The following is a 25,079-nucleotide window of genomic DNA, read 5'->3' as shown; positions in this document are numbered from 1 at the left end:
TGTCAGGTGCAGTATATTGGACAGTCAATACGAGCCAACTCAAAGTAGAGCCACACGTAAACATCCAAATCTACAGGCCAGACAATAAACCAGCCGGGGAAGAAGTGGAGCGGTGTTAGATTATAGACACTCCAGCACCGATACGCACATGTTTCATTGATCTGATGCACGAGCTGTAAAGTAAGGCTGCAACCAACGATTATGTCACGATAATTTTTGCTTCCTTAAAAAATCAAACGATTATTTTAATAGATATTTTTCTGCTAACAATAACTTGTGCCTTATAGCCAGAGTAAGTCAGTTTCAAGTGCATCTCCCACATTAACCTGCTGCATTATTTCTCATAAAAATAAATAAGAGCGAACTACTAGGGTAACACATTCTCTGCGTACACGTAAATATACACCCGCAGGATTAAAGGAATAAAGCTGCTCGGACTGAATGACCAAATATATTACAATGGGATTTTATACAGATGAGCAAGATTAAAGCAACATTAAATAGTAATTTCACAATGACCATATTAAACTAAACCAGGAACATTAATTGGAGCATAATATATTATAACACTGATTAGTTAGCACTAAAGCAGCAAATGTATAGCAAGAAAAGCTTAAAAAGTATATTTATAATGCATGATTCAGCTGTACGGGGTTTTCACTGGGACTGTTTAGGTCAGGGGTGTCAAACTCATTTTGGGTCGCGGGCCGAAATTCAGCTCCCACGGCGGGTCGCAGGCCGCATATAATAGATCATTTTTTCCCAATAAATGAATAATAATAAGCTGTGATTTGGTCAAAGCCCCAACTTGACTGTAGCTTCATTAATAACAACGGCTCACACTTGTATTGCACTTTATACAAGCCTGTGTCACAAGTTCTTCAAAGTGCTACATAGTAGTCATTATTCATTCACTCCACACACTGTGGTGCTAAGCTGTTGTTGAAGCCGCAGCCGCCCTGGGGCAAACTGTCCAGTCACCAAGTGGCTATATAATGTGTTGTTCATATCCTGAGCGCTTATTATGTCAGTGCCCTCTGCTGGACACATGTGGAACTCTTTCCTTTTTTTAAATGCAATGCCCCTGTTTTAGCATTGTTTTGATCCACACGCCTTTCTCTGCCTCGTGCCACGTCTTCTACGAAACACTGCCTCTCCATGTTCCTGCTGCCATTTCAGATGCAAGAAAACATCACCAGGCCGAAAAAACGCCTCAGTGACTGTCTATAATTGAACGGTTTATGAAAGCAATTCGTCGATAAATAGAAATACGTGTCGACAAATTTTTATTATCGATACTGTCGATTAATCGTTGCAACCCTACTGTAAAGGTCCTATATCATACAAAATTAACTTTTTGGAGCTTTCAATTTCCTTTTGCGACAGAGCCATGGATGTATTAGTGCATTCCTTTCGACCTAGTCTACACAGAAACAAGAACCGCTCTATTTGAAACATGTACAATAGGCCGGGATGAATGTGAGAGTGTTGGAGAGTGCACATGGGGGACGACGGATGGAAATTAGCCCGTGGCTACAATCAGGTGTGGCATTTTACATGCATGAGACCCATGTATGTTCATTAACATGCACTGTCCCGACTAAAAAAAACAATAAATAAATAAATACATTTAGTAAGTATCTCATCTTGACTAATTGCAAAAATGTGCTGTATGTTTGTTGATCTTCTGAAGTGGTTGGATAATATCTGTGACCTGACCTGTCACATGACTGCATGGTGAACTTTGGTTAAGGAGATTCATCATTTAAAAATGAAACGATTCCCACCGTTAAACCACCTGATGGAGAGCCCAGAGGTGTGACTAAACTGAAAAGCTCATGGTGATGCAAATTTAAAGAGTTAGTTAGTAAAAAAAAAACCTGTGTACTAGTTTGGTATTTAATCCATATAGGAAATCTCCGACTCCAGCCTCGCAGTCGTGTTCAAGGAACAGTCCAACAACTCAAAACTCAATTTTTTTAACCCCCTGTTATGGCCAGAAAGATGTATAACAGTGACAAACAAAAGACAAACAAAAAGAGCAAATTGCCTTCCACTGAGAAAAGCTTTCCATCGTGGTGTGCCTTGTAGTGTAAAGCACTTTCCTGAACATTCTTTGATGACGCTCATATTAAGTCTTTGACACTGACGAGGATTACTGCACACAGCCACAGGCAAACAAGCCTAGAGATGGCTTCTGACAATAGGAGGTGGAGCAACCAGGAAAAAACAAAATAATACAGGGCCCCAGAGCAGAAAAGCCCAAACAAAGACTCATGAGACAGGATCAGAGCCAGATCAGAGCCAGGATCAGTTTGACGAAGCGGACGAGAATAACGCGGACGACAACGCAGGAGACTCCAGGTATGTTTCGAAAAGCCACACAAATCTTGTATTATTGCTGAACCGTTTCAGAGGAGCACTGAAGGCAGTACACCGGCTCCCCCTACCTCCAAAAATACGCTGCACGGGTTGTCCCACAATGGCTCAGTCGCAGCGGCTCAGGACTAACGCAACATCTGAACGCACTTTAGTTCGTACAGGTGTAAATGGTAAAATGGCCTACCTTCATTACTAGATGCAAGTTGGTCATTTCATGCTCACGCCTGCCACCTCAGGTCTTACGTGTAACTGCAGTCTCTATATTAAAGGAATAGGCCACCGTTTTTACATACTGAGATATAGTAGTAGTATATCGATATCGTAGTTCAATATCCGCACAGTAAAGTGAAGATATTACTGCGCGCATGTCGTCCTACTCCTGGTATTATTACGCCTTACAATATAGTTCCCCTTTTTATCCGCTTAGAAAATCCACATTGTTTAATTTTGTGTAATTATACTTTATCGTGTAACACTTCACCTAACTACAGTATATTTACATAGGGAAAACGTGGAAGAGAAGATAGAAGCTACCATTTTACCTTCACCTCGTTTGGAGCTATAGAGAAGAGGAGAAGAGGCTAAATACATTTTTAAAAACGACAATACATCAATTCGAATCGAAACTCTTGGCAAAGTAAGAGAGTTATTATGCAGTCTAATAGCACGAGGGACAAAAGACTTCCAGTCTGTCTGTGGAGCAGTGCTGGGACATCAGTCTACTGCTGAGCGTGCTCCTCCTCTCTGTGAAGGCCTGGTGCAGAGGGTGTGACATGTAAAAACGGTGGCCTATTCCTTTAAAGGGATATTTCAGGATTTTTTACATAGGGCCTCATTTCCTACAGTGCCTCTCGTGAGTATTCATACACCTTGAACTATTGCACATTTTGTCATGTTTACAACCCTAAACATAAAGATTTTATTTTGATTTTTTTACTTAACGTTCACACACAAGTAACAGACAACTGTGAAGTGAAAGCGAAATGATACATGATTCTGTTATTTTTCAAAAAATAGAAAACCGAAAAGTGGGGCGTGCATAAGTATTCATACAGCATGCATGAATACTTTGTGGAACCCCCTTTTGCTGTAATAACAGCAGAAAGTCTTTTGGGGTTTGACTCTACAAGATTAGCACATGTAGAGACTGACATTTTAGCCCATTCCTCTTTAAAAAACAACTCAAGCTCTGTCACATTAGAAGGAGAGCGTTTGTGAACAGCAGTTTTCAGACCTTTCCACAGATTTTCAATAGGATTTAGGTCAGGACTTTGACTGGGCCATTCTAACACATTAATATGTTTTTATTGAACCATTCCATTGAAGATTTAGCTTTGTGCTCCGGGTCATTGTCCTGCTGAAGGTGAATCTCCGCCCCAGCCTCAGTTCTCTTGCTGACTCCAGCAGGTTTTCCTCCAAAATGTCTCTGTATTTGGCTCCATCCATCTTCCCAACTATTCTTACAATCTCCCCAGTCCCCGCTGAGGAAAAGCAGCCCCACATCATGATGCTCCCCCCCGTATATTTGACATTGGGGATGGTGCACTCAGGACGATGAGCAGTGTCAGATTTGCTCCATACATAACGTTTTGCATTTGGGCCAAAAAGTTCAATTTTTGTCTCATCTGACCAAAGCTCCTTCTTCCACATGGAGCTGTGTCCTCAATATGACTTCTAGCAATCTTCAAACGGGATTTTTTTATGACCTCCTTTCAATAATGGCTTTCTTCTTCCACTCGTCCATGAAGGCCAGATTTGTGAAGAATACGACTTATAGTTGTCCCATGTACAGATTCCCCCAGCTCAGCAGCAGCACTTCGCAGTTCCTCCAGAGTTATCTTGGGGCACTTGGTTGCCTTTCTGACCAGTGTTCTCCTTGTTCGCTCTGATATTGTAGGTGGAGGACCACGCCTTGGTAAGTTGGCAGTGGTGCTATACTCTTTCCATTTCCGAACAATGGATTGAACAGTGCTCCGGGAGATGTTCAAATCTTGGGAAATCTTTGTATAACTTAAGGCTGCTTTAAACTTCTCCACAGCTTTATCCCTGACCTCTCTGGTGCTCCTTGACCTTCATTATGCTGTTCAGTGACCAATACACTCCGACCACAGCTCTGAGGGCCTAAAAGAACAGCTGAAATTATACTGAGAGTAGATTACACACAGGTGGCCTCTATTTAACCGTTAGGCCAAGGTGTGAACATTCTGGAGTCATTAGAATTGTTTTAAAGGCAATTTAATGCACTCAGAAAATGCTGTATGAATACTTATGCAAGCCCCACTTTTCACTTTTCTATTTTTTGAAAATTAACAGAATCATGTATCATTTTGCTTTCACTTCACAGTTGTCTGTTACTTGTGTGTAAACGTTCAGTAAAAAAATCAAAATAAAATCTTCATGTTTAGGGTTGTAAACATGACAAAATGTGCAAAGGTTCAAGGTGTATGAATACTCACGAGAGGCACTGTAGTTATCCAGAGTGTTGCTGTGTTGAAGAGAGCTAGGCTAGTGCAAGGCTAGCGCATGTCTATGGTATCTGCTAGCCTGCATTAAAAACAGTCTGACCCGCTCCACAGTGCACCTGAGGCAAATCACTTATAACACCAGACTAACCATATAAATGTCTGTGTCGATAGAATAATTTCTGGAATATAACTGTCCTTGCATCGCATGAATGATTGCATTTTGAGGGACTATTTTCTAGCAGATCACTCCGCCGCTGTGTAGCTTATACAACCACGAAGCAGATGCTGCTAACTAAAAAATAACCGTTCAATAAAATATAATAAAATAAAATAAATAAATAAATATAAAGTAGAGAGTAAAATCTTTGTTTATCGGTCCATAGAATGTGGTTTTTAGTGTAAGATTGTTGAAAATGAGCAGAACTCCTGGCAGGCTGGGCGGTCTGGCAGGCAAAGGGTTGAGCAGCCTTGACCTGGGCAGAGGGGTTAGAGGGTGAACCACATAACAGCAGCTCTGATCAATCCAGCCTAGTGAATGGTGACATCAGCATGAATGTGTAGTGCCAGCTCAGAGAGACCCCTCTCCTTTGAAGAAAAACACCTTTGATTTTTCATGTCAGCACCAACGTGGAGGAACAAGAGACAAATGTAAAACTCAACCAACTACTGTATCTGCGCTAATAAATAAATATTGACTTCTGCAAACAACTGTTTGTAAAAATATCTCAGTAAATATAGACGTGTATTATCATAATAAAGACTTAAGAACAGAAATAGACAACACACGAGAACAAAAGTCAAAACAACCCTGCGTCACTGACTGTGTGAGTTATATTGAGATCAGTGTTGTCCTTTAGGAGACAGAGGAGGCAGAAATACAAACATATGAATGATCGGATGAGAAGTCCTGAGCTCCACTCACGCCCAAGTACACAATCTAAGAACTGATTAGAGATTTATTTATTTTTTTTATTTTTAAGAAATCTTCAACCAGAAAATAAACAAATGATGGCCCTGGCTTAAAGTCTTTTCAATTGACTATCACGTCAATGTTTTGATTCCACTTTGGGACACATGTATGAGAAAGTAACTTCACCTTAGTCAAAGACGTTGAACTTTGTGCCAATGTTTGTTTCAAGTGTACAGGCCCAGAAATGACAGAGAAATAAACATAAACCAAGCCAATAATACCAGAGGATTCGTAACCATAGAAAGAGAAGCAGTGTTCAATCCTGACGTATGCGAACAGTTAGCAAGTCGGCTAGTCCGGCCCACTTTTCCGTTAGCATTAGCCTGCTCAATGTATTTTCCATATAGCCGTTAGCATTAGCCACTAAACACCACAAATAATGAACGATCCAGATGTTTTCAGCTGTTGTCAACCATCGACCACATTCAGGTGAGGTCAAAGCCTCGTTAGAAACAGGGTTGAAAAAGTAGGGGAATTTTCAGCATGGGAAATTTTCCATGGGAATTAATGGGAATATATGACACAGTGGCACAGTTGCTAGAGCTGATCGGAAGGCCGGGGGTTCGAATCCCAGATTCTAAAGATGCACATTGTCGTTGTGTCCTTGGGCCAAACACTTCACCCGCCTTGCCTCCAGTGCCTGCTGCGTACACCGCTGTATGAATGAGTGTGAGTGGGTGCCTGGTTCCTTGCTGTAAAGCGCTCAGGGCCTAATGAAGGTAGAGAAACGCTATATAAATGTGACCATTTTAAAGGGAATAAACAGAAAATTAACACAACTGAAGGTTGTTTCTTCACAGACAGATATAAACTGAGGCATTAACATTTGATTTGATAGTTACAGGCTGAAATATCTAACGCAGCAGAGATCAAAAGTCTGAAGGAAATCATTTTTGTGAGGTCTGACTGCAGGGTTTGAAGAGGACTGTGTTTAAGGTTGTGGACAATACAAAGCAGAGCTTTTGAAAATGAACAGGCCTATTCCATGTTTGTATCCATCTGACATACTGTATATTCATCATTGTAATATAGCTGCTGTATTAGAATCAGAATTTAACCAATCTCAGTGTGATCAATCAAAATCACGATATCAAACTTTGCCGTTTGTCCCAGAGCTAAAAAGAAGATTCAGCAGAATGAAGGTTTAGGAAAGTCGAGTTATGTTTTGAACGGACGATTTGGTCCAAACGCTTGTTGTTTGAGTCGGGTTGTGACATCACTCAAATGCTTTATGCTTTTATGTTTTATGGTTCAAAAACTTAATTAATGGGGAGCTGATAGTAACTAATACTAAATTACCAGGCAAAGATTCCATTAAAAGTTTTCGGAAATTTAGCTTGGATTTTCCGCCCCTTTGCAACCCTAGTTAGAGATCATCTATGAATGTACAGACCTTTTAAGATTTTACTTTAAATGCACATTAGCGTCTCAGAGTGTCCACTTCTTTTACTAAACATCATCTTATAACAAGTTAATGATAAAGAAAGCGCAGAAATGACACGCAGTAAATGCCACACAAACATGTCTCAGAATGACAGAAGGTTCATGTGACCTGTTTGACGCTTCACTTCATGTGGACTGAAGGCCTCACCGTGTGGTTGCAGTCGGCGTTGACGCACCGCAGCAGCTCGGCCTCGAAGCTTTCCAGGGACGGCCTCAGGGACACGGTCACGGAGCTCAGAGTGAAGGCCAGAGAGGGCAGCAGCCGGGGCTTCAGCAGAGCGCCCCCTGTTGACCACAGAGCACGGTGTTACAATGAGGAATCACCTCTGATCTAGGAAAAAGTATGTCCTGACAAATATCGGTGAATCTCTTGGCAAGGAGAAGACACTTAAGGACGAGGGATTCAACCATAACTTTACCTAAAATCAGCCCAAATCTGATTTTAGGTACAGCCCAAATCTCTGGGGAAACACATGCCTTATTTCCACCCTTTCTGAAACAAAATCCAGGAAATAGTACTTTCTGGTGTAGAAGAAGAAACCAGCAAATCAAACAGGATTACTCAAGCACTTCTTAAGCCTTATATAAGCCAAGATATAGGCCTATTGCAAAGATCACTTCAGTTATCTTCATTGTCAGCAGCACATTGATAAAAGCATCCTATTACTTTATTCCCTTTTCAAATGTCTCCACAGAGCGTGCTGCACAACCCCTGCTAACTCTGTAGTTTAAGCCTCTAAAAACATAAAAACATCCTCTGAAACGCTTGTGAATCTTTCTGCTTAACATCTCATTTCAATCATTACCCGAAACTTGATTGGGAAAAGATAAATTTCAAGTCCAACAGAAATCCCTTTTTTCACCCCCAAACAGTTTAGCTTTGTGTAGTCCTAATCACAGTGTGGAAGAGAGTTGCTGTAGCACTTTATGAAGATGGAGAGAGTGGAGAGAGTGGAGAGAGGCTCGGCTCGGCTCCGTGCTCAGCGCCCCAGAACGTGAAGAGGATTAGGGCTGCACATCCTCCCTGACTGCGGCTGTCAGCCACTGCAGCGGAGCTCCGCACAGCTCCAAGAAAGAACATTACTCAGGGCTTTGATGAAGGCGCTGTCAGGCTCTCCACAGCCAAGGAAAACATAGGAGGTGATCATTAGGGAGAGTGGCAACATCAAGCATCCAGCTCCATTACCGCAAACTTCTGCAATGTATGGAATGGTGAGCTCCCAGGTACAAAACAAAAAGAAAACAAACAAATGAAACACATTAGTTTGTTTTCAGCCCAATCATATTCGACGCAAATTGACATAATGTAGCCCATGATCCTTTTGCTCCATTCCTGAAAATAATACCGTATAAACCGGGAACTCCCCGCCTGAACCGAGCACATTTTCTCCAGTTCGGCTTCACCCAAATCGAAAAGCTTCTTTAACAAAAGGGCCAAAACAGCAACAAAAACTGAGATGAAAATGCAGATGCAAAAGTGATTTCAAAAAACAAAAAAACATGTGCCAGAAAAGCATGGCTAAAGAGCAACAAAAAAGCCACAAAAGAGTGAGAAAAATGCAATGGAAAACTGATTGACTCTCCAGTTGAAAAGCTTTTAGATTTAGGTAAAGCTGAACTGAAGAAAACGTGCTTGGTTAAAGTATGGGGGGTAAGAGGCTAATCACTTGTAATGAAATTTCACTGCCAAAATACTCTACTTTAACGCATCTATGTAATATTTCTTAAGATTTGTTAATGGACGAAGGGAGAATTCAGGCTAACGGTTTGCTAACACCAACAATTGGCTTGTTGCACAACATGGCTACGCTAGTTCCTCTGAGCTGAAGTTGGGGGCGCTACTACTTCCTGTTCGTATTAATTTCCATAAAGATTAGCTTAGACCCGTTCGAGTCATCATATTTCCTAGAGGTTCTGTGGTGGACAGTGAGTTCCTGGTAAATGATCACTGTTGCTGTACAGTGTAAATATTTCCGTAGAGGAGACGTCTATGTTTATAAGGATCAGTGAGCTTGTCTTGAAGCTAAAGGCTAACTTCATGCATTATACAATTTGAAATAGTGCCTTTTATTAAATTGTTTTTTATAGCATGTTAGCCTTTAGCTTCAAGGCAAACTATCAATCCTTTATGACCACCGGTGTCTCTTCTGAACTCGCTACACCCTACATCAAGATTTGAACACACACACACACATATATGGTTATTATTCCAGGAAAAGAATACAGACAGGAAGTACTAACGCTCACAACTTCAGGAACTAGCATAGCCATACCGTGCAACAAGCCAATAGGAGCCAAAGGTTGACCAGAAAGGGTGCACACAGTCATGCCCCCTGCTGGCCCGGGAGCCACTCCCACGCAACAGAAACCAGACTGGTTCAGAGTCGGATCTTTAGCCTTGTCAAATTGGACTCTACATGTGACCACGGTGAATATAAAAAGCCTACAGTCGGAGAAAAGTACTGCATGAGCATGGTAGCACATGTAAAATAATATCAGTGTGAAAAAATATACTGTTGATCACTTACCGGTATGCGATACGGATGTGCGATATCTAAACCATTTCAACACCATTTTAATTACACTCGGAAAAATGTCATCTTATTTCAAACAAACGGCTTGAAATGTGCTTGAATCAAGACATTTAACGGTGATTTTGAGTTTGAGGTTTGGACTGTCTTGAAATATATTTGCCCAAGAAACAAGCATTTTTCTTGCCTGTAACATTTTGGACAAATTTCACAAGTTTTTCTCTTATTTTAAGCTGATTAAATCCTTCTTGATCTATTCGCAATACACTCATCCAAATCTACTCAAAACCAGCAGAAATTCCGGTAATTCAAGCACTTTGAAGTCATTTCTGTCTAAGATCAGATAGTAAATGTGCCAGTTCAGATTTAACATTTGTGGTTAAATCTATGAAATCTCAACATTCTGAGTTTGGCCGTCTGGAAACAGCCTGTAGGTGGTGTGTTGCTTTACCTGTGGGGGAGTCCAGCAGTCCTGGGATGCTCTCGTCTCCGGACAGCAGCACGTTCTCTGGGAACAGATGCAGAGCCGAGGCCAGGGCCGAGTGGCTCTTCAGGGCACAGTCTAAGTGGGCTCCCTCCACTGCTCTCAGGACGCCGTGGTCTGCAAAACAAACAGCAACATTTGGAATCGCAGGTCACAATCACACACAGAGTTCCTCTTCTCAACTGGGACTAAACTGGCTTTGAACGAGGTCGGAAACATGATTGAACCAGCCTTAACTGGGACCAAACTAGGTCTTAAAAGTGGACATTTATAACTTTAAAGGGACTTGATGCAAGTTGGTCATTTCTGTGCTCACTACTGCCACCTCAGGTCATACGTGTAGCTGCACCTTCTATATTTTGACTTACGGCCTCATTTCCTAGTGTTGCTGGTACCTGGAGATATTATGTTTGTAATTCATGCAGTTCTTATATTTGAAGAGTTTCGTGGCGCTAGGCTAATGCAAGGCTAGCGCATTTCTAAGATATCAGCTAGCCTGCATTAAAAACAGTCTGACCCGCTCCACAGTGCAGAGGCAAATCACTTATAACACCAGACTAATTATATAAATGTTTGTGTCGATCATAGACTGTAGAAAAAAATGGACGTCTTATGCTCACTCCTCCCCGTTTACCAGAATGACCACGGCCGTGGGGCAATTCATGGCGGATTTACAGACTCCCCCTCCCCAGCTCTGACGAAGCATGTTCCTAAAAAGGACATACGGGCGGGATTTTCACCGTAGACTCGGCCCTTGCGTGACGTGTAGCTCGCGCTGCTCCAATGCTAACAGTCCGAGCCTCATTAAGTACGAGATTTCAAAAATTCATATTACGAAAACCAGCCTGGTTTCATATATTGTGATTAACCCAGCGTTATCTCAGGAGGGATATCTAGCCTAGTCTAGTGTTGAAACAATTGAAACCAGGCTTTAAAGTAGTTTTTAACGTGTCTAAAGTCCAATGCTTTTCAATGGGGGCCTAGCGGCGATATGGAGGTACTGCAGCAACGGCGGAGCAATGGCGGCCCCCACGTTTGTGGTCAAAAAGCAGGGCAGCCAGCGGCCATTGGTGTCGATAGAATAATTTTAACCATTTTGCATTTAAAACACCTTATATTCGAGCAGCATAGCTTCGTGGTTGTATAAGCTACGCAGCGGCGGAGTGATCTGCTAGAAAATAGTCCCTCAAAATGCGATCATTCATGTGATGCAAGGTCAGTTATATTCCAACAATTATTCTATCAACACAGACATTTATATGGTTAGTCTGGTGTTGTAAGTGATTTGCCTCAGGTGCTCTGTGGAGCGGGTCAGACTGTTTTTAATGCAGATGATACCATAGAAATGCGCTAGCCTTGCACTAGCCTAGCGCCACGAAACTCTTCAAACATAAGAACTGCATGAATTACAAAAAAAAAAGAAAGAAAAGAAAAGAATCTCCAGAAATCAGCAACACTCTGGATAACTAGGAAATGAGGCCCTATGTCAAAAATCCTGAAATATCCCTTTAAGATCACGCATGACGGCACTTTGGACCCGAATTAACACCTTTTTGAGTGACAGCGCAGGATTTTAGAGGCAGTTGTGGCGAACAGGTCTAGGCTCATTCTACGCATTTGGACATTGTTGGAACATGTAGGGGGAGGAAAATACATCATTTTAACATTTTTAAACTCCATATAGTCTGACAAAAGCTTGATACAACTTGTCAGATCCAATTTCCAACAGGCTCACTTATCAACCTAAATGAATTCATTGTATTTTTTTTTTTTACTAAAACTGAGTAGAACTAGACTAAGGGCCCAATTTTGGGTTTCCAAACGCAGATTGTAGACCAGACTTTTGTGTTATGTGATATCTCCAGCTCCACACTAAACACAGTAAGTGGGTTAAAGTGGGTTGAAAGGGGCTGTACATGGGCTGGACAGACACCCATGGCCAATGGCGAAGCTATGTACGGGGGCGGGGGTGGGATGAGCAGGTGTGAGCGGAGGTGTGGGTGCTGATGCTGGTGTTTTGATCCCGTTTCTGCGGCGTGTAGAGTCCCGCACAGGCATTTTTTTATTCAAATGATCCAAACTTGCAATGGGACAGATTTGTAGTCGTATTGTATTTGTAAAAAGCTGTGTTGCTATTATGTAATTCTGTGTAATATTGAATGGAGAAACAGATCTGTCTCTTTTCACCTCAAAGAGATTCGAATCTAGTTTAAGTATGGATTAGCATCTGGGTAGACCACAGTTTGAGACCCACAGTTACATGCCGCATCACGTTGCATTACCAAAGAACATGGCACAAAGCGGCACATTACATTTGTTCATGTGTTACAGCGGCGAGAGATAAAAAGCAGGACGCTAACGCCGCCCGTTTGCGTCAGCGCGGATTACAGCGCTTCAACCTGTGAGTCACCTGACAACATGTCACCGCTCCATTGTGGATGTGCCACTGCCGCCGCGCTGACGTACAGTAGGCACATTCCTTTACCGTGCCGCGGCGGCGGTGACAAACACACTTGTTAAAGCCGAGGCTGCGTGGGCGCTGCAGAGCCGAGACCGCCATCGCTCTCTCACATCGTCAATGACGCCGAGCACGCGAGAGAGAGAGAGGAGAGAGCAGAGAGCACATGTTCACCTGCGCAGTCAACCGTCACTGGCAAAATAATTGGACAGGATTGGACTTCTAGTGTATTAGTGAAGGGGTGTGCAAACTACTCACATCAAGGGCCACATATAACAGAGGTTCCCAGACTGGTGGTCAGAGCTGTAAAATTCACAGAAAATGCCCACAAACTTTGGTCAATGGTGAGAAACACGAGAGAGAGTCGGGCAGTCGGGACATAAACATGAAGTAGCTTATGAAGCCCCTAAAAACAACACCACGGGCTGAGTCACACCCAGAGCACATGGCTACTTAACATGCATGAACAAAAAGGCGTACTTTAGCTCCGTTTACAGCTGTTGGACTGGTTCTTACTCTAAAGACGACATGGAAGCACAGCAAAGCTCATTCTTTCCTTGCAATAATGTTCTTAGCAGGTGCAGAGTCTATAAACTGCTGTGGACGTTAGCACTAGCTATGTTAGCATTAGCGAGCGTGAATTAGCGAGCCTAGTTATTCATTTATTATGAACAAAGGTTATGGCTGTCCTACAGAGAGGGTTTGTCAGTACAGCATGAGCCAATATGATACATAGATTTAAAGCAGTGCTAAGTAACTCTTGCCCCTAGAGGCCATAAACGCAACGGCAGGTGTCGTAGCATCTCTTTCTTTTTTTTACTTATTAATTGTCTGTGAGAGTAAATACTACGCAGACAGATAATGCAAAGGGAGAGAGGGATATTGTTCATCCAATTACACAATAGAGATCATTGTTTTCACTCAAACTTGGCTGTAAATACTGTTGAAAGTGGGGCTAGTCCATTAGTGTGTATTGGTGACTCCGACCCGGAGGCAGCGAATTGTGGTTTTCTGGCCAGAGACACCGGGGGGGGGTGAAAGACCCCCCAATCATCCCTTAAACACTTGTATTACCCCCAGAGGGACTACGGAAAGGATTTATTAAGGTAAACAAGTTGCTTAGTACTGCATTAAATGAGTAACCAAGTGACTGGGTGATACTGGCAGTCACAGTATTTGGTCAGTTTCACATAGACATTGTATTGGATTTTGGCCAAATACTTTTTTTCCCCACTGTATGTTTTAATTAATGGGTAACATTCAATTTGAGTAATGTCACACCCACCCCCGACTCATACAAGTTGGCATGTCAAACAATACAGAACATAATAACAATAATAATGCCTAAATTCGTAAATTCTGCAAATCTTAGAACTGTTTTCCATTCAAAGGATGGAATATTTAGTTTTGAATCCTCAATCCTTCCATCGGTTCAACTAATACACTGCAAAAATGTCCGACCACAACTCTGCAGATGACTCTCAGATCTGAGTCACTGACGGCAGGTGAACATGTGCCTGTAGATACACTCTGCAAAACAAGTTTCTCCAAATAAACTCAGGCAAAACTGAGATCATTGTCTCCCTCTCTAAAACCAAAAAGGTTTGAAATCATGGACTCAGACCTGAACTTAAACAGCCACATCAAAGCAATCAGCAGCTTTTTACCATCTGAAAAACATGGCTAAGATCAGAGGAACGGTGTCAAAACCAGACTTAGAGAGACTTATCCATGCATTTGTCTCCAGCAGGTTAGAGCAGTGTTTCTCAAACCTTTTCAGCCCAAGGACCACTTTAACTTCCAATTTCTTTCTGAGGACCACCTAACAGAATCCTACTCCAACATGCTCCGAAAAAACAACAAAATAGGAAGGATAAGCTAAATTGATTTTTAATATGCAACTGTTTCAAGTCACGTACGGCCATGGTGAGCGACAGCGCGCGGCAGCATGCAGGCCGTTCAACCCGCCCCAAGATCAAAGGAAAATTGTATGACCCGCGCATCAGGTCCCCTGGTCACACTGCGCTGGTTACTCTTATCGTTTGATCAAACTTTAAGTGATAAGAGTTGGCCAAAACAGCCCAACTCCCTGTGCAACGTGCGCTGTGTAGGGGTCAGGGAAAAAGGGGTTCGCGGACCACTAGGGGGCGATGGCGGACCACACTTTGAGAATTACTGGGCTAGACTACTGTAACGGCTGCTCACTGGCCTCTCTAAACGAGTTGGAGACTAGTTGGAGATTCGAGTTGCCGCTCACAGAGAAGTCTCCGACACGTCCCTTGGAGATAAAGCGAGTCTCCAGGTGGTCTCGGTGAAAACGAACTGGTTCGATCTCAGCGGAGCCATTCCAGGGACGTCACAGAAACGTCTAACAGTTTGAGGACAAGAAATGTTGCCACAACTGCTTGAGACTGTGCGGAGACCACCCTCGAGACTTGAAAAAGTCTGAGCTGAAATCAAACCAGTTTGTCTGTGAGATAGGCCCTTTGAATGCATGCATTTAATCAATCCAAGTTGCGGAGACGTTGCAGAGACGGACAGTTGCAGCAGCACACATGGATACACAGCTGCAATCCATCCACAACGCTGCTGCTCGAGTTCTGACAAGAGCCATATTAGTCCAGTGCTCAGGTTTCTGCATTGGCTTCCTGTCACTCAGAGAATAGAATTTAAAACAGCTCTTTTAGCACCAAAGTAAATTTACATCTCTGACATGTTCAAGCCATATGAACCATCTCGGGCCCTGAGAACTTCACGGAGGGGTCTCCTGGTGGTTCCCAGAGTCGGGACTAAATACGGTGAGGCTAAAGCTAAATTCTGGAACTGTCTTCATGAGGATGTGAGAGCGGCCTCAGACTCAGGCTGAAAAACTTATTTTCACCCGTGCATATGACTGACAGTATTTTATCTGCTTTTTACTGTAAATAATGTTTATGTTTTATGGACTGATCTTGTAATTCTATGTAACTGTGAAGCACTTTGAATTGGGAGGTGAATGAATTATGCTCTACAAAAAAACTTGCCTTGCCTTGATTGCAGAGGATACGGTCCTCACATTGCATAACTATAAAAAACATGAATGTTAATTCGATTGAACGTGGGGCTGGTCCACATAAGCTTTCTTGCTCCTGCCTACTCCATTTGAGTTCCCATTACTGTAATGATATGAATCTGTAAAACTGTAAAACTAACCAAGTAAATAAAACTCTTTGAAAAGAAGACTGCACTTCGCTCCTGGGCCAATGCTTACACGTGTCTGAGTTACAATAACTCACCAACAGGAAATAATGATTTGTATTGGCAGCCTGGTAGGACTGCCCGGGGCTCATCTCCAGATCTTGAGGTCGGGAGGATTTGCAGAATGTGCCTGGTTTAGGTCAGTGTGTCCAAAACACATTTTCAATGAAGGCTGCGCAATTAATCTGAGGTCAGTCTCAATAATCAGCAGGTCAGAGATTCTATGGCGGTAACAGTTTAGAGTTTGGACTTTGAGGAATAAAATGGAAGTAAGCAATTTAGTAATTAAAAGAAGTAAAAGTCAGGGAAAAAGCCCTTTATTAGTACGTGGCTGTATAAAAAACAAAAACGCACCAATCGTTGTGGAAGGAGGTTGCAGTGAAAAGCATTCAACTTTGAAGGACAATAGAAGAAATTGTCAGATTGCCAACTGAGGGAGAATTAGAAAGCACTGTCCATAAAGAGTAGCCAAAAGCCTCCAGGTCAGTACAGGCAAATACATCGAACACAGCGTTGGCCAAAAGCTTTTATGTGAACGATCGCTCCTGTGTTGTACGTTCCCATCTCCAAACTCAATCTCTAGCAGTGAGGAACAACAGCCATACCTTAACTCTTAACATTTCTTTGAATTAAATGCCTCCAGTATTATTAATGCAGAATAAAGCTGATGTGTCTCCTTTAATAGTTGTCTAAAGAAGTCTTCTCACTAACCAAATGTCGTGTTTCATCTGTTAATAACTCGTTTTAACAGCGGAGATCCAGCGCACATTTTAAACAGCCGATGGGCCTGAGGCTAAAGTCTGCAAACATGACTTTAGGAAAAAGCTACAATTCACTCGACTTTCTCTCGCACCGTTATTCATGAACTTTAAGCTTAAATAATAAAAATAATAATGTCTTTGTTTAATATTTTGCTCTTGGACATTCAAAGACACTCTATATTGCATTATTCATTCACTCCATACTTGGTGATGGTCAGCTACTATTGAGGCCACAGCTGCCCTGGGGTAGATGATGTTTGTGTGTGTGTGCGTGAATGGATGGTTGGCACAGATGTGTGCAATCATGCTTCTGTCAGTGCATGCATAGCCCACCAATTAACTCATTGACTGCCAATGCCGTCTATAGACGTCAATTAGGTTTTTCAATGGGAACAGCTGCAGCAAAGCTTTGAGCATGTCTGGTGTTAAAATCTTACTTGTGCTGCCTAATGCTGCCACCTAGTGACTCAACAAAAGAACTACAAGTTATTTTATTGAGTCACTAGGTGGCAGCATTGCTCTTTCATTTTCTCAGCTTTTTGGTCAGAAAACAGCATTTTGGGTGATTTCACCTATTTTCTACGGACGTTTATTAAAGAATGGACAGAGGTACAAACAAACTTTTTTTTAGATGAAAGAAGAGAGTCTAATCTTTCTTTTGGTGGGTTTCGTGTTGACATATAACTAGACCTGCATTTTCTCTGGGTCTTGAAAAAACAGTCAAAATCCTGAAAAATCTCTGGCAGAGGGGAGCTCTCTGATTTGAAAATGACTGGCAGTCAATGAGTTAAAGGAATTAAAGGAATAGGCCAAGTGTTTTTAGATTGAGATTTGAGACATGTTCTTACCTTAGCTTTGGCAAGTTTATGCGTAGCTGTCTGGTCTTTACATGTGCCCTCAGTCACGTAAACAGAGCACAGACAGCGTTAGCATAATATTACCACACCTTGCAATATAGTTCCCCTTTTTATCCACTTAGAAAATCAACATGTTTAATTTTGTGTGACTATACTTGGATTGTGTAACCATATTTCAATACGGAAAACGCGGAATAGCTTGGTTGCTTCTAGATTCATCTCCATTTGGATCCATCGATGAGAGGAGAGGCTAAATGCTAACGCCGTCTGTACTCTGTTTACGTGATTGAGTGCACGCGTAAAAAGACCAGACAGCTACGCATCAACTCGTCTAAGCTAAGGTAAGAACATAACTCAGTATTTAAAAATACCTCCTACACTACGAGGAATATACATATGCTTAAAAGTTATTAACCAAAAGAAGAGTGATAGTTTGTTAATGGAGAACCCAGCCAATCACATCGCCCAAAACTAGCTCCACCGAGCTCCAACGCTCCTCTTCATCAAAGACACACCGCCTGCTCGACCTTCCAGACAGGAGATTATCGGGTTGGTGTGAAAAGGATCGCCCCTCACTCAAGTCGAGAGAAATGGCACTTTACAGTAGGTGATCAACTACCAAGTACAACATGGACACAGCATTTGTTCCGTCATTAAGAGCATTAGCAAAAGGGTTTCACTTCAAATTAAACGTGAACATGTGCATTAGACGGCATGAGAGTCCAGCGCTTCAGCTGCATAGACTTGCTCGCGGAGATACGCTTGTGTAGCTGAGGCTGTGAGTGAAGTGCGTTGGACTGAAAGAGCTATTGTTCATTAGCGCGAGGCTACAACGCAGCGCCGTTTAATTATTCCTCTTGATTATCATGCTCTCATTACTCGGAGGCCTGACTGACTCAGCAGGGAGCTGATCGTCTGAAGGCCAGCGCCAAACCAAGGGCTCAAACTTTATCTCACCGGCTCTTTGGGGAAACTCAAACTGGGGTGTGGGAAATAAAGCTAGGGTAAGCAGGGATGACTGTTTTTATTTGTTGTGTATGTGTTTCATGAATATTAACCGATCTGAGGAGTCAAACACTCGATCAGAATCAAAGGAAAAGCGGCAGGCGGCTGCGGGGTGACTCTGGACAGAGAAAGAAGAGCGGGAGCAACAGTAAAAGGCCAGCGCTTGGTAGGCTTGTCCTGCACATTTACGGACAGAGCTTCCAACTTTGGACTTTCATGGCCACGCTCAAAGGACTCTACAGAATGAACTTTTATGTGAAGTGGATGAGATGAGTGAGTGCTAAAAAACAATGTCTTCAAACAAAAGGCTGAGCTCATCTATCGCTGCAGCTCGCTTGGAAGTTAAAGCACAAATAGGTGCACTTTTGGTTCGAAAAGCGGCACTAAAGCATGAGCTTGAAGAGCAAATGGCAGTTCTTAGGAGGAGAAGGGAACAACTTGAGTCTGAAATCAAAATAGCTGATGTCTATGTTAAACTTGCTGTGCTGAAGTCTACCAGAAGAAAAAAAAAACTGTTTCAAAAGGAAGTAAGCAAAACAGACTCTACTAAAAGAGACTAAAGCAGAAACCCCATATCGCGATGATGTTGTTCCGCTGCCACTGCTACCTCCTCCTCCAGACTACCTCTCCTGCCACCCACCCTTAGTGACAATACAGGGGCCGATGACCATCTCCCAACCTCTGTCAAAGACACTACTCCAAGTCATTGTTGATGAACTCTCCAACGTTCCTCCATCTGAGGAACAAGATGTCTCCATCTCCAACGGCAAACAAAATCCCTCTAACATTGTGGATTCCTCTGATGTGGCTCACAGCGAAGGTATATGGCCAAGTGCTTTGGAAACCCTATTGGGAAAGGGTTTACGAAGCCCTCTGAGGAAAGGACAGGACAGGACAGACCTCCCTGATGTTGATACGAATGTGGATAGAGGGAGCTTGAGAGAAGTGCGGTTACTGTTAGTGTTTCACTGAATCTGGACATTGAGTTGAGAGGATCGTGCATTCTTGTAAAGCCCTTTACATTTGCTCTTGGTCTTAAAGACTTGCTCAAGATCTTTTCCACCTTAAGCGACCAAAGATGTTAGTGTTTTTTAGTGTGTAAGATGGAGGCGGACACCACTCCAGGCATGTTTTTGATGAGGCTTTGACACTGTAACATTAAAACCTCAAAAACAGTTGATTTTAAGAATCAATTCTCATTAACAATGATGACGTGGCCAGGGTGCATCACAAGACAGTACAGTTAAGGATTAAAAACACATTTTAAAAACAGCATTCATGCAATCTATAAAAAGTATAATCGAGATTGAAGGTGAGTGCATCAGTGGGTCCATGTCATTCCTGGGACAATCCACGTGAAACAAAAACTGTCTCAAAGTCCAGTGTCATCTCTGTCAGCACAGGTTTCTTTCATAAACTGTATCTCTACCATAGAGTTGTATTGGTTCCTGCCCTCCATGTGAGATAATGACATCAACACAGTCTAGAACGTGAACGCAACCTATTGACATTCAGGTCCATAGCACTATTACAATAGAACTGGGAAAACAGAGCTGAAACAATGTCTAAGATCTGCTGCTTTAGGTGGCTATTCTAAAACTTTTTTTTGTTTTATGTTAGAATGAATATAACCCATATGTGCCCCTGTTCCCTTTTGGGTTGTCAATGGGGTGAAATGCTGTTGATTTAAAGTTTAGTGCTAAATTATAAATTTATGTTCATAGATTTTGTTGGTCGAGGCCTGGTGGTACTTGAAAAGTCAGATATTTTACGCAGCGGTACTTGGAATGGATATTTTATGAGGTCTTTAAAAAGTTTCAGAAAACCTGAGGTAAATAAGTGCAGGCCAAGTGCAATTTCGATTCGATTCCAATCAGTTGGTGCACCTCTCACAGGGACCGTTTCTTTGTCCCAGAGGAAGCATAAAGATCTTCACACTCTTTACCAAAACACTGACTATAATTTGACTCTTCTGAGAAGAAAAGTTAAGCGAGCCTCTCCTCGTCGTCGAAACCGTCTTGTATTTACAAAAAGGCGGTTCAAGGGATCGGCGAACGGCAATCACATTTCGGAGCTAAACCTTTTTGTAAAGTATAAGCTCCAGTGACAATATACAGTGACTCAGGGCTTCAGTGTCACCGCGGCTGGATTTCCGGGCGGGTTTATCGTGACAGTCACAGAGAGAGTCGGAAAGGAGCAAAGCAGCGTGACTCAGCCAGCGCCTTTTTGATTCCCCTCCTCTCTACAGACACGCTCACGTCGCCAGCACGCCCTGGACTTTAGAGACGAGCCGCCAAGATGCAGACGCGCCCGGCTTTAACCTGATTCTGGCTTTATATAGCAGCGAAAGAGCGACGACAACAAAAAACAGCTGGAAAGTCAACAGGAAGAAGGACGAGTGGACAGGAGAGGGACACTCCACCCCTCATTACGTTTAAAGGGAGGGTATTATGCTTTTTAGAGCTGTTCCAAAGTGTCATCAAAAACAGACCTTTATTTGTGTTTCGCGCTGCTAATGCTGGGTTTACACATAGGTACGATGCGTTACGAATGGCATTTGTCATTCGTGATGTTCGTAACATGACTTAACACATCTTAATGGGATTCTTAACAGAGCGCATCAGCTCGTGACATTTGTGATATTGGTGGTTTTCATGTTCTAGAATGTGATGAGGACCCAGTGGGGGGCAGGAGCCATTTTTTTCCTATTAACTGCATGACACTTTCACAAGTCGTATCTAAAAAGAAAATGTATGAAGTACAAAAATGATCATTAATATCAGTCACTGGGTCCATGATCTCCGTGTACAAGACCAAAAATGTCCTCAAAAACATTTTATTTTTACCTCTATATAATATGACATCACCTGCAACCCAGCCATTTGTGGAGAAAGTTTTTGGCTTCCACAATTCAGCAGTAATTCAGCATAATGGAATTCGTACAGGATTCATACAGCATTCATGCAGAATGCAGTGTGCAGTGTTTTCACGCTCAAAATTGATAGAAACACACTCTGCGCTGAGAAGTAAATGTTCGTACCTGCAGTAGCTAGCTGTGCCAAAGAAAAGTCACCCAAACTCGGCCGATCCTCGCTCCGGGCCAGGTACAGCACCTGCCGCCGCCGCTCCTCGGGGTGCTGAAGTTGTTCCTCCGGCTTTTGTTCCTCCTGATGTTCAGGAGTCGGAGCCAGAGGAGCTCAATGAGTCAGGGGCTAGTGGAGCTAGAGGACAAGCAGTGCCACAAGAGACCAGAGGAGCGAGGAGGAGCAAACGGAATGGGAGTGCTTGTACACCAACCCGGTGTGTGGCAGTCGGTCTTGTCCACATTCACCCGATTCTTGACAGATTTCTGACAGAACGCGACAATTCCCAATGACCCTCAACAGTGCAGGACACATATTCATGACCAGGTGTAATCATTTGTGCCATTAATCGTAACACATAGCAACAGGACGCAACAGTTTGTGGCGGCGCATGAAACCTCTACCCCGAATCATCAAATTCCACTCACATTCGTGATGCTCGGCCACGAATGTGTAAACCCAGCATAAGCAGCTGTCGGCAGCAGCCCTTAAAAATCTCCTCCTGAGGTCCTTCATCTCTTGCTGAGCTTAATATTTCAGCGGGAGGTCAAAACACTCGTCATATAGCTTCACTACAGCCACACGGACCGACGTCTGTTTCTTTTTTTCCTCTTTCTTGAAACAGCTGTGCAGCATAAGGGGAGCAAGAGGAGGGGGCAGAGAGGGGGTTGTAAGGAGATTGCATGAAAATCAGGAGTGAAACTACAGGATAGATAGGAGCAACCTCCAGCCGTACGTTTACATGCAGTCAGTTTACATGCACCTCTCACAAGTGGCAAAGGCGCATAGCCAGAAGCCTGCACCCCCCCCTGCACCAGGCACAAGATCCAGCCCTTAGTGGTGGAACTTTTTTGCATGTTGGTTTATAATGTCATTATAGCCACAGCTTGTATGCCGTATGTCCCCCCATGGAGAGAAGAAGAAGCTGTTTTTTCACCCATAGGGAGGCAGGGACTCGGAAAAAGGTCCCTATGTTATAGTTGTTTTATATCAATATGGCATTTTCTAGTTCGAGTGTGACATGGAGACAAAGACACTTGCAAAAAGCATCTACCTGCTCTTCAAACTAAAGCGCCGGAATATACAGGCTGATGTTCTCATGATTCGCCCTAATCCACTGAGCCACTGTCCTTGTCCCGTGTCTGTACAGCAGCAGCACATGCCTGTACGGGTTTGGACGCCGATGCAGAGGAGTAAAACGGCCCAGCGCTGGCAGGAGATGTGAGAGGCAGGAAGCACAGGAGGAAATGGCCCGTTTTCAGATGAAGGCAGAGCGGCTGGCGCTGACGGCGAGGCTGATGGAGATGAATGGGATGGTTTTACGCGGAAGTCTCCGGGTCTGTTTGGAGGAGAGTTGTGTTGACTCACTAAGTCGGTTTTCTTTGGCTCTCTTCCGTGTCTGCTGCTGCTGCTGCTCGCACTTTTTATTTTACAGATTCATCAACAGTTTGTCAAAAGTTCATTCATCATTCCCCATTATTATCGAACCAATGTGTCAAAGGACAAGAAACAATAACACTTTGTTTCTACATTACAAAAGAGAAGGGGAAGATGTTGCAGAAGCCCATTGTGACAGAGCCCATAGTAATAATTGTTCTGATGGCACCATTTTATTTGATCAGGGTTTCTACCGGTGGCAGCAACTCAAATTGAATGCTTTTGAATGGCATTTTAATTCTACAACAAACTGATGATCTAAAGGTCTTTGTGGATTTGTTACTCTCAAATGGTACTCAGATCAAGTGGCACCAAGAGCCCCCCAGCACAGTGGAGGCTGTTAGGTTCTTAACTGCGTAACTTAAATGATCCTAACATTTAACAAAAGACAGATCTCCATTTGAGAAGTTATATAAATGTTACTCAGAGGAGCACAAGGCAGACACTAACAACATTCTACCTACACTGAGCTGCTGTCACAATGTTTTCAGCAGCTCTCAGACTATATCCACACAAAGACAAAACGCGTGGTTATAGAAACTTTCTCTGTAAACACGGAGCCAGCTCAGTAAATGTGTGTATCCACATGAAGCCAGTCATGTCTGTAAAACCGAGGTGATTTCATTTGCCAGGCCTGTGTGAGGCGATGGAGATAGCGCATGCACAGTATACGTCTGTGGAATGCAATCAGTGAAAATTAAAGGGATTCGTGGTTTTACATTGTACAGAAGAGACAAAGAGGTGAGTTTATTCTTCAGACGTGACGGGATTAAAGCAGAAAAGCCTGTCAGTGACTTTTACTCTCAGTCCAAAAACACAGACTGAATGGAGGCTACCTTTGATGTGTTTTGTCACTTGTGGCTCACAGACCGTGGTGGAGCAAAGAGGAGCGGAGTAAAACTCATTCTAAGGTCAGTAGATTATGGACAACAGACATAATGCTGGTGCTGTGATGTCATCGTTAAGCAAAAGTTGCGGAGACGCCGAAACAACGGAGACACGTAAACAACGTCTTGACATCTTTCCACTTTGGGACGTGGTTTGGAAAATGTTCGTTGACAGACCCCCAAAAACATTGGTTTCATCTGGTTGATACGCAGGATTGATAAAACATCTTGGCGTTTCGTACAGAGCTTGACTTTGTATGGACAGGGCCTTATAGTTTCTCTCAAGGAGAAATAAAGGGTCACAGGGCGACACTCTCTGATTGGACGGAGAGGCACAATGATGGTGTCGTCTTCTAGTCAAACTGGTCTAAAACTGGAATTTTCCATTGCAACACAAAAACAGCGCTTATTAACTAAATCAAATCCTTTTACCACAAAGCAAACCCAGGCCATAAGCAACAGTTAGATTCTTGAAATGTTTCCATCAAGGCGTTACAAGAGGCGCGACAGGAAACAAAAAAGGGAGAAACGAGGAGGTATCCGGGCAAGACATAGCTAAGCCACATATGCCCCTATCCCTACTATTGTTCTGACAAATGTTCATTCACTGGAAAATAAACTGGATTATATTGGTTTGCTACGCTCTTCCCAGAAGATGGGGGAAAACTGTTGTGGAGCGGAGGGAGCTGCGGAGGAGGAAGAGGAAGGAGGAGCTGGCCAGTGCAGGACACCATGCTCTGAAACTGGGACAAACCCAGGAGGCGCTGCATCGTTTCAAAGGTGTCCTTTATGCTTTTGATAAATGTATGCAGTAAAAATAGTTCAGCAAAGTCAGTCTTGTAGGTTCTGTCTCTTAGGAAAAATAATGTTTCTGAAGGTATTTAGACTTAATGCCATTTTTAATCTGATATAATGCATTTAAAGGCCTTCGTTTTGGCATAATTCATTTATGGAGTTTTAATGCTTCTTAATGCCCTGTGGAAACCCTGTTTGTTTATTTAAGATTCAGTCCACAGAGCACATTTTACATTTGACCATAATGACCTTTTTTGCAGACATTTGATTAAAGGAACAGGCCA

General features: G+C 42.9%; 1 protein-coding gene across 1 annotated transcript in view; it reads right to left on the bottom strand.

The window, feature by feature from the left end:
- The window catches only part of nphp4 (nephronophthisis 4), a gene marked incomplete at its 3' end in the record, with an annotated part of 350,376 nt that overhangs the window by 286,696 nt on the left and 38,601 nt on the right, over positions 1 to 25,079 (bottom strand). The window contains exons 5-6 of the mRNA XM_079557985.1: positions 10,243 to 10,392; positions 7,409 to 7,545 (exon numbers count right to left, since the gene is read on the bottom strand). Of these exons, the coding sequence (XP_079414111.1) occupies positions 7,409 to 7,545; positions 10,243 to 10,392 (287 nt within the window). The remainder of the gene's footprint in view (positions 1 to 7,408; positions 7,546 to 10,242; positions 10,393 to 25,079) is intronic.

The sequence above is a fragment of the Gobius niger genome, assembly GCF_951799975.1.
Source record: "Gobius niger genome assembly, chromosome: 6".
NCBI classification, from domain to species: Eukaryota; Metazoa; Chordata; class Actinopteri; order Gobiiformes; family Gobiidae; genus Gobius; species Gobius niger.
The sequence above is the reverse complement of the archived record's forward strand: the minus strand, read 5'-3'. Positions and strand labels throughout refer to the sequence as shown.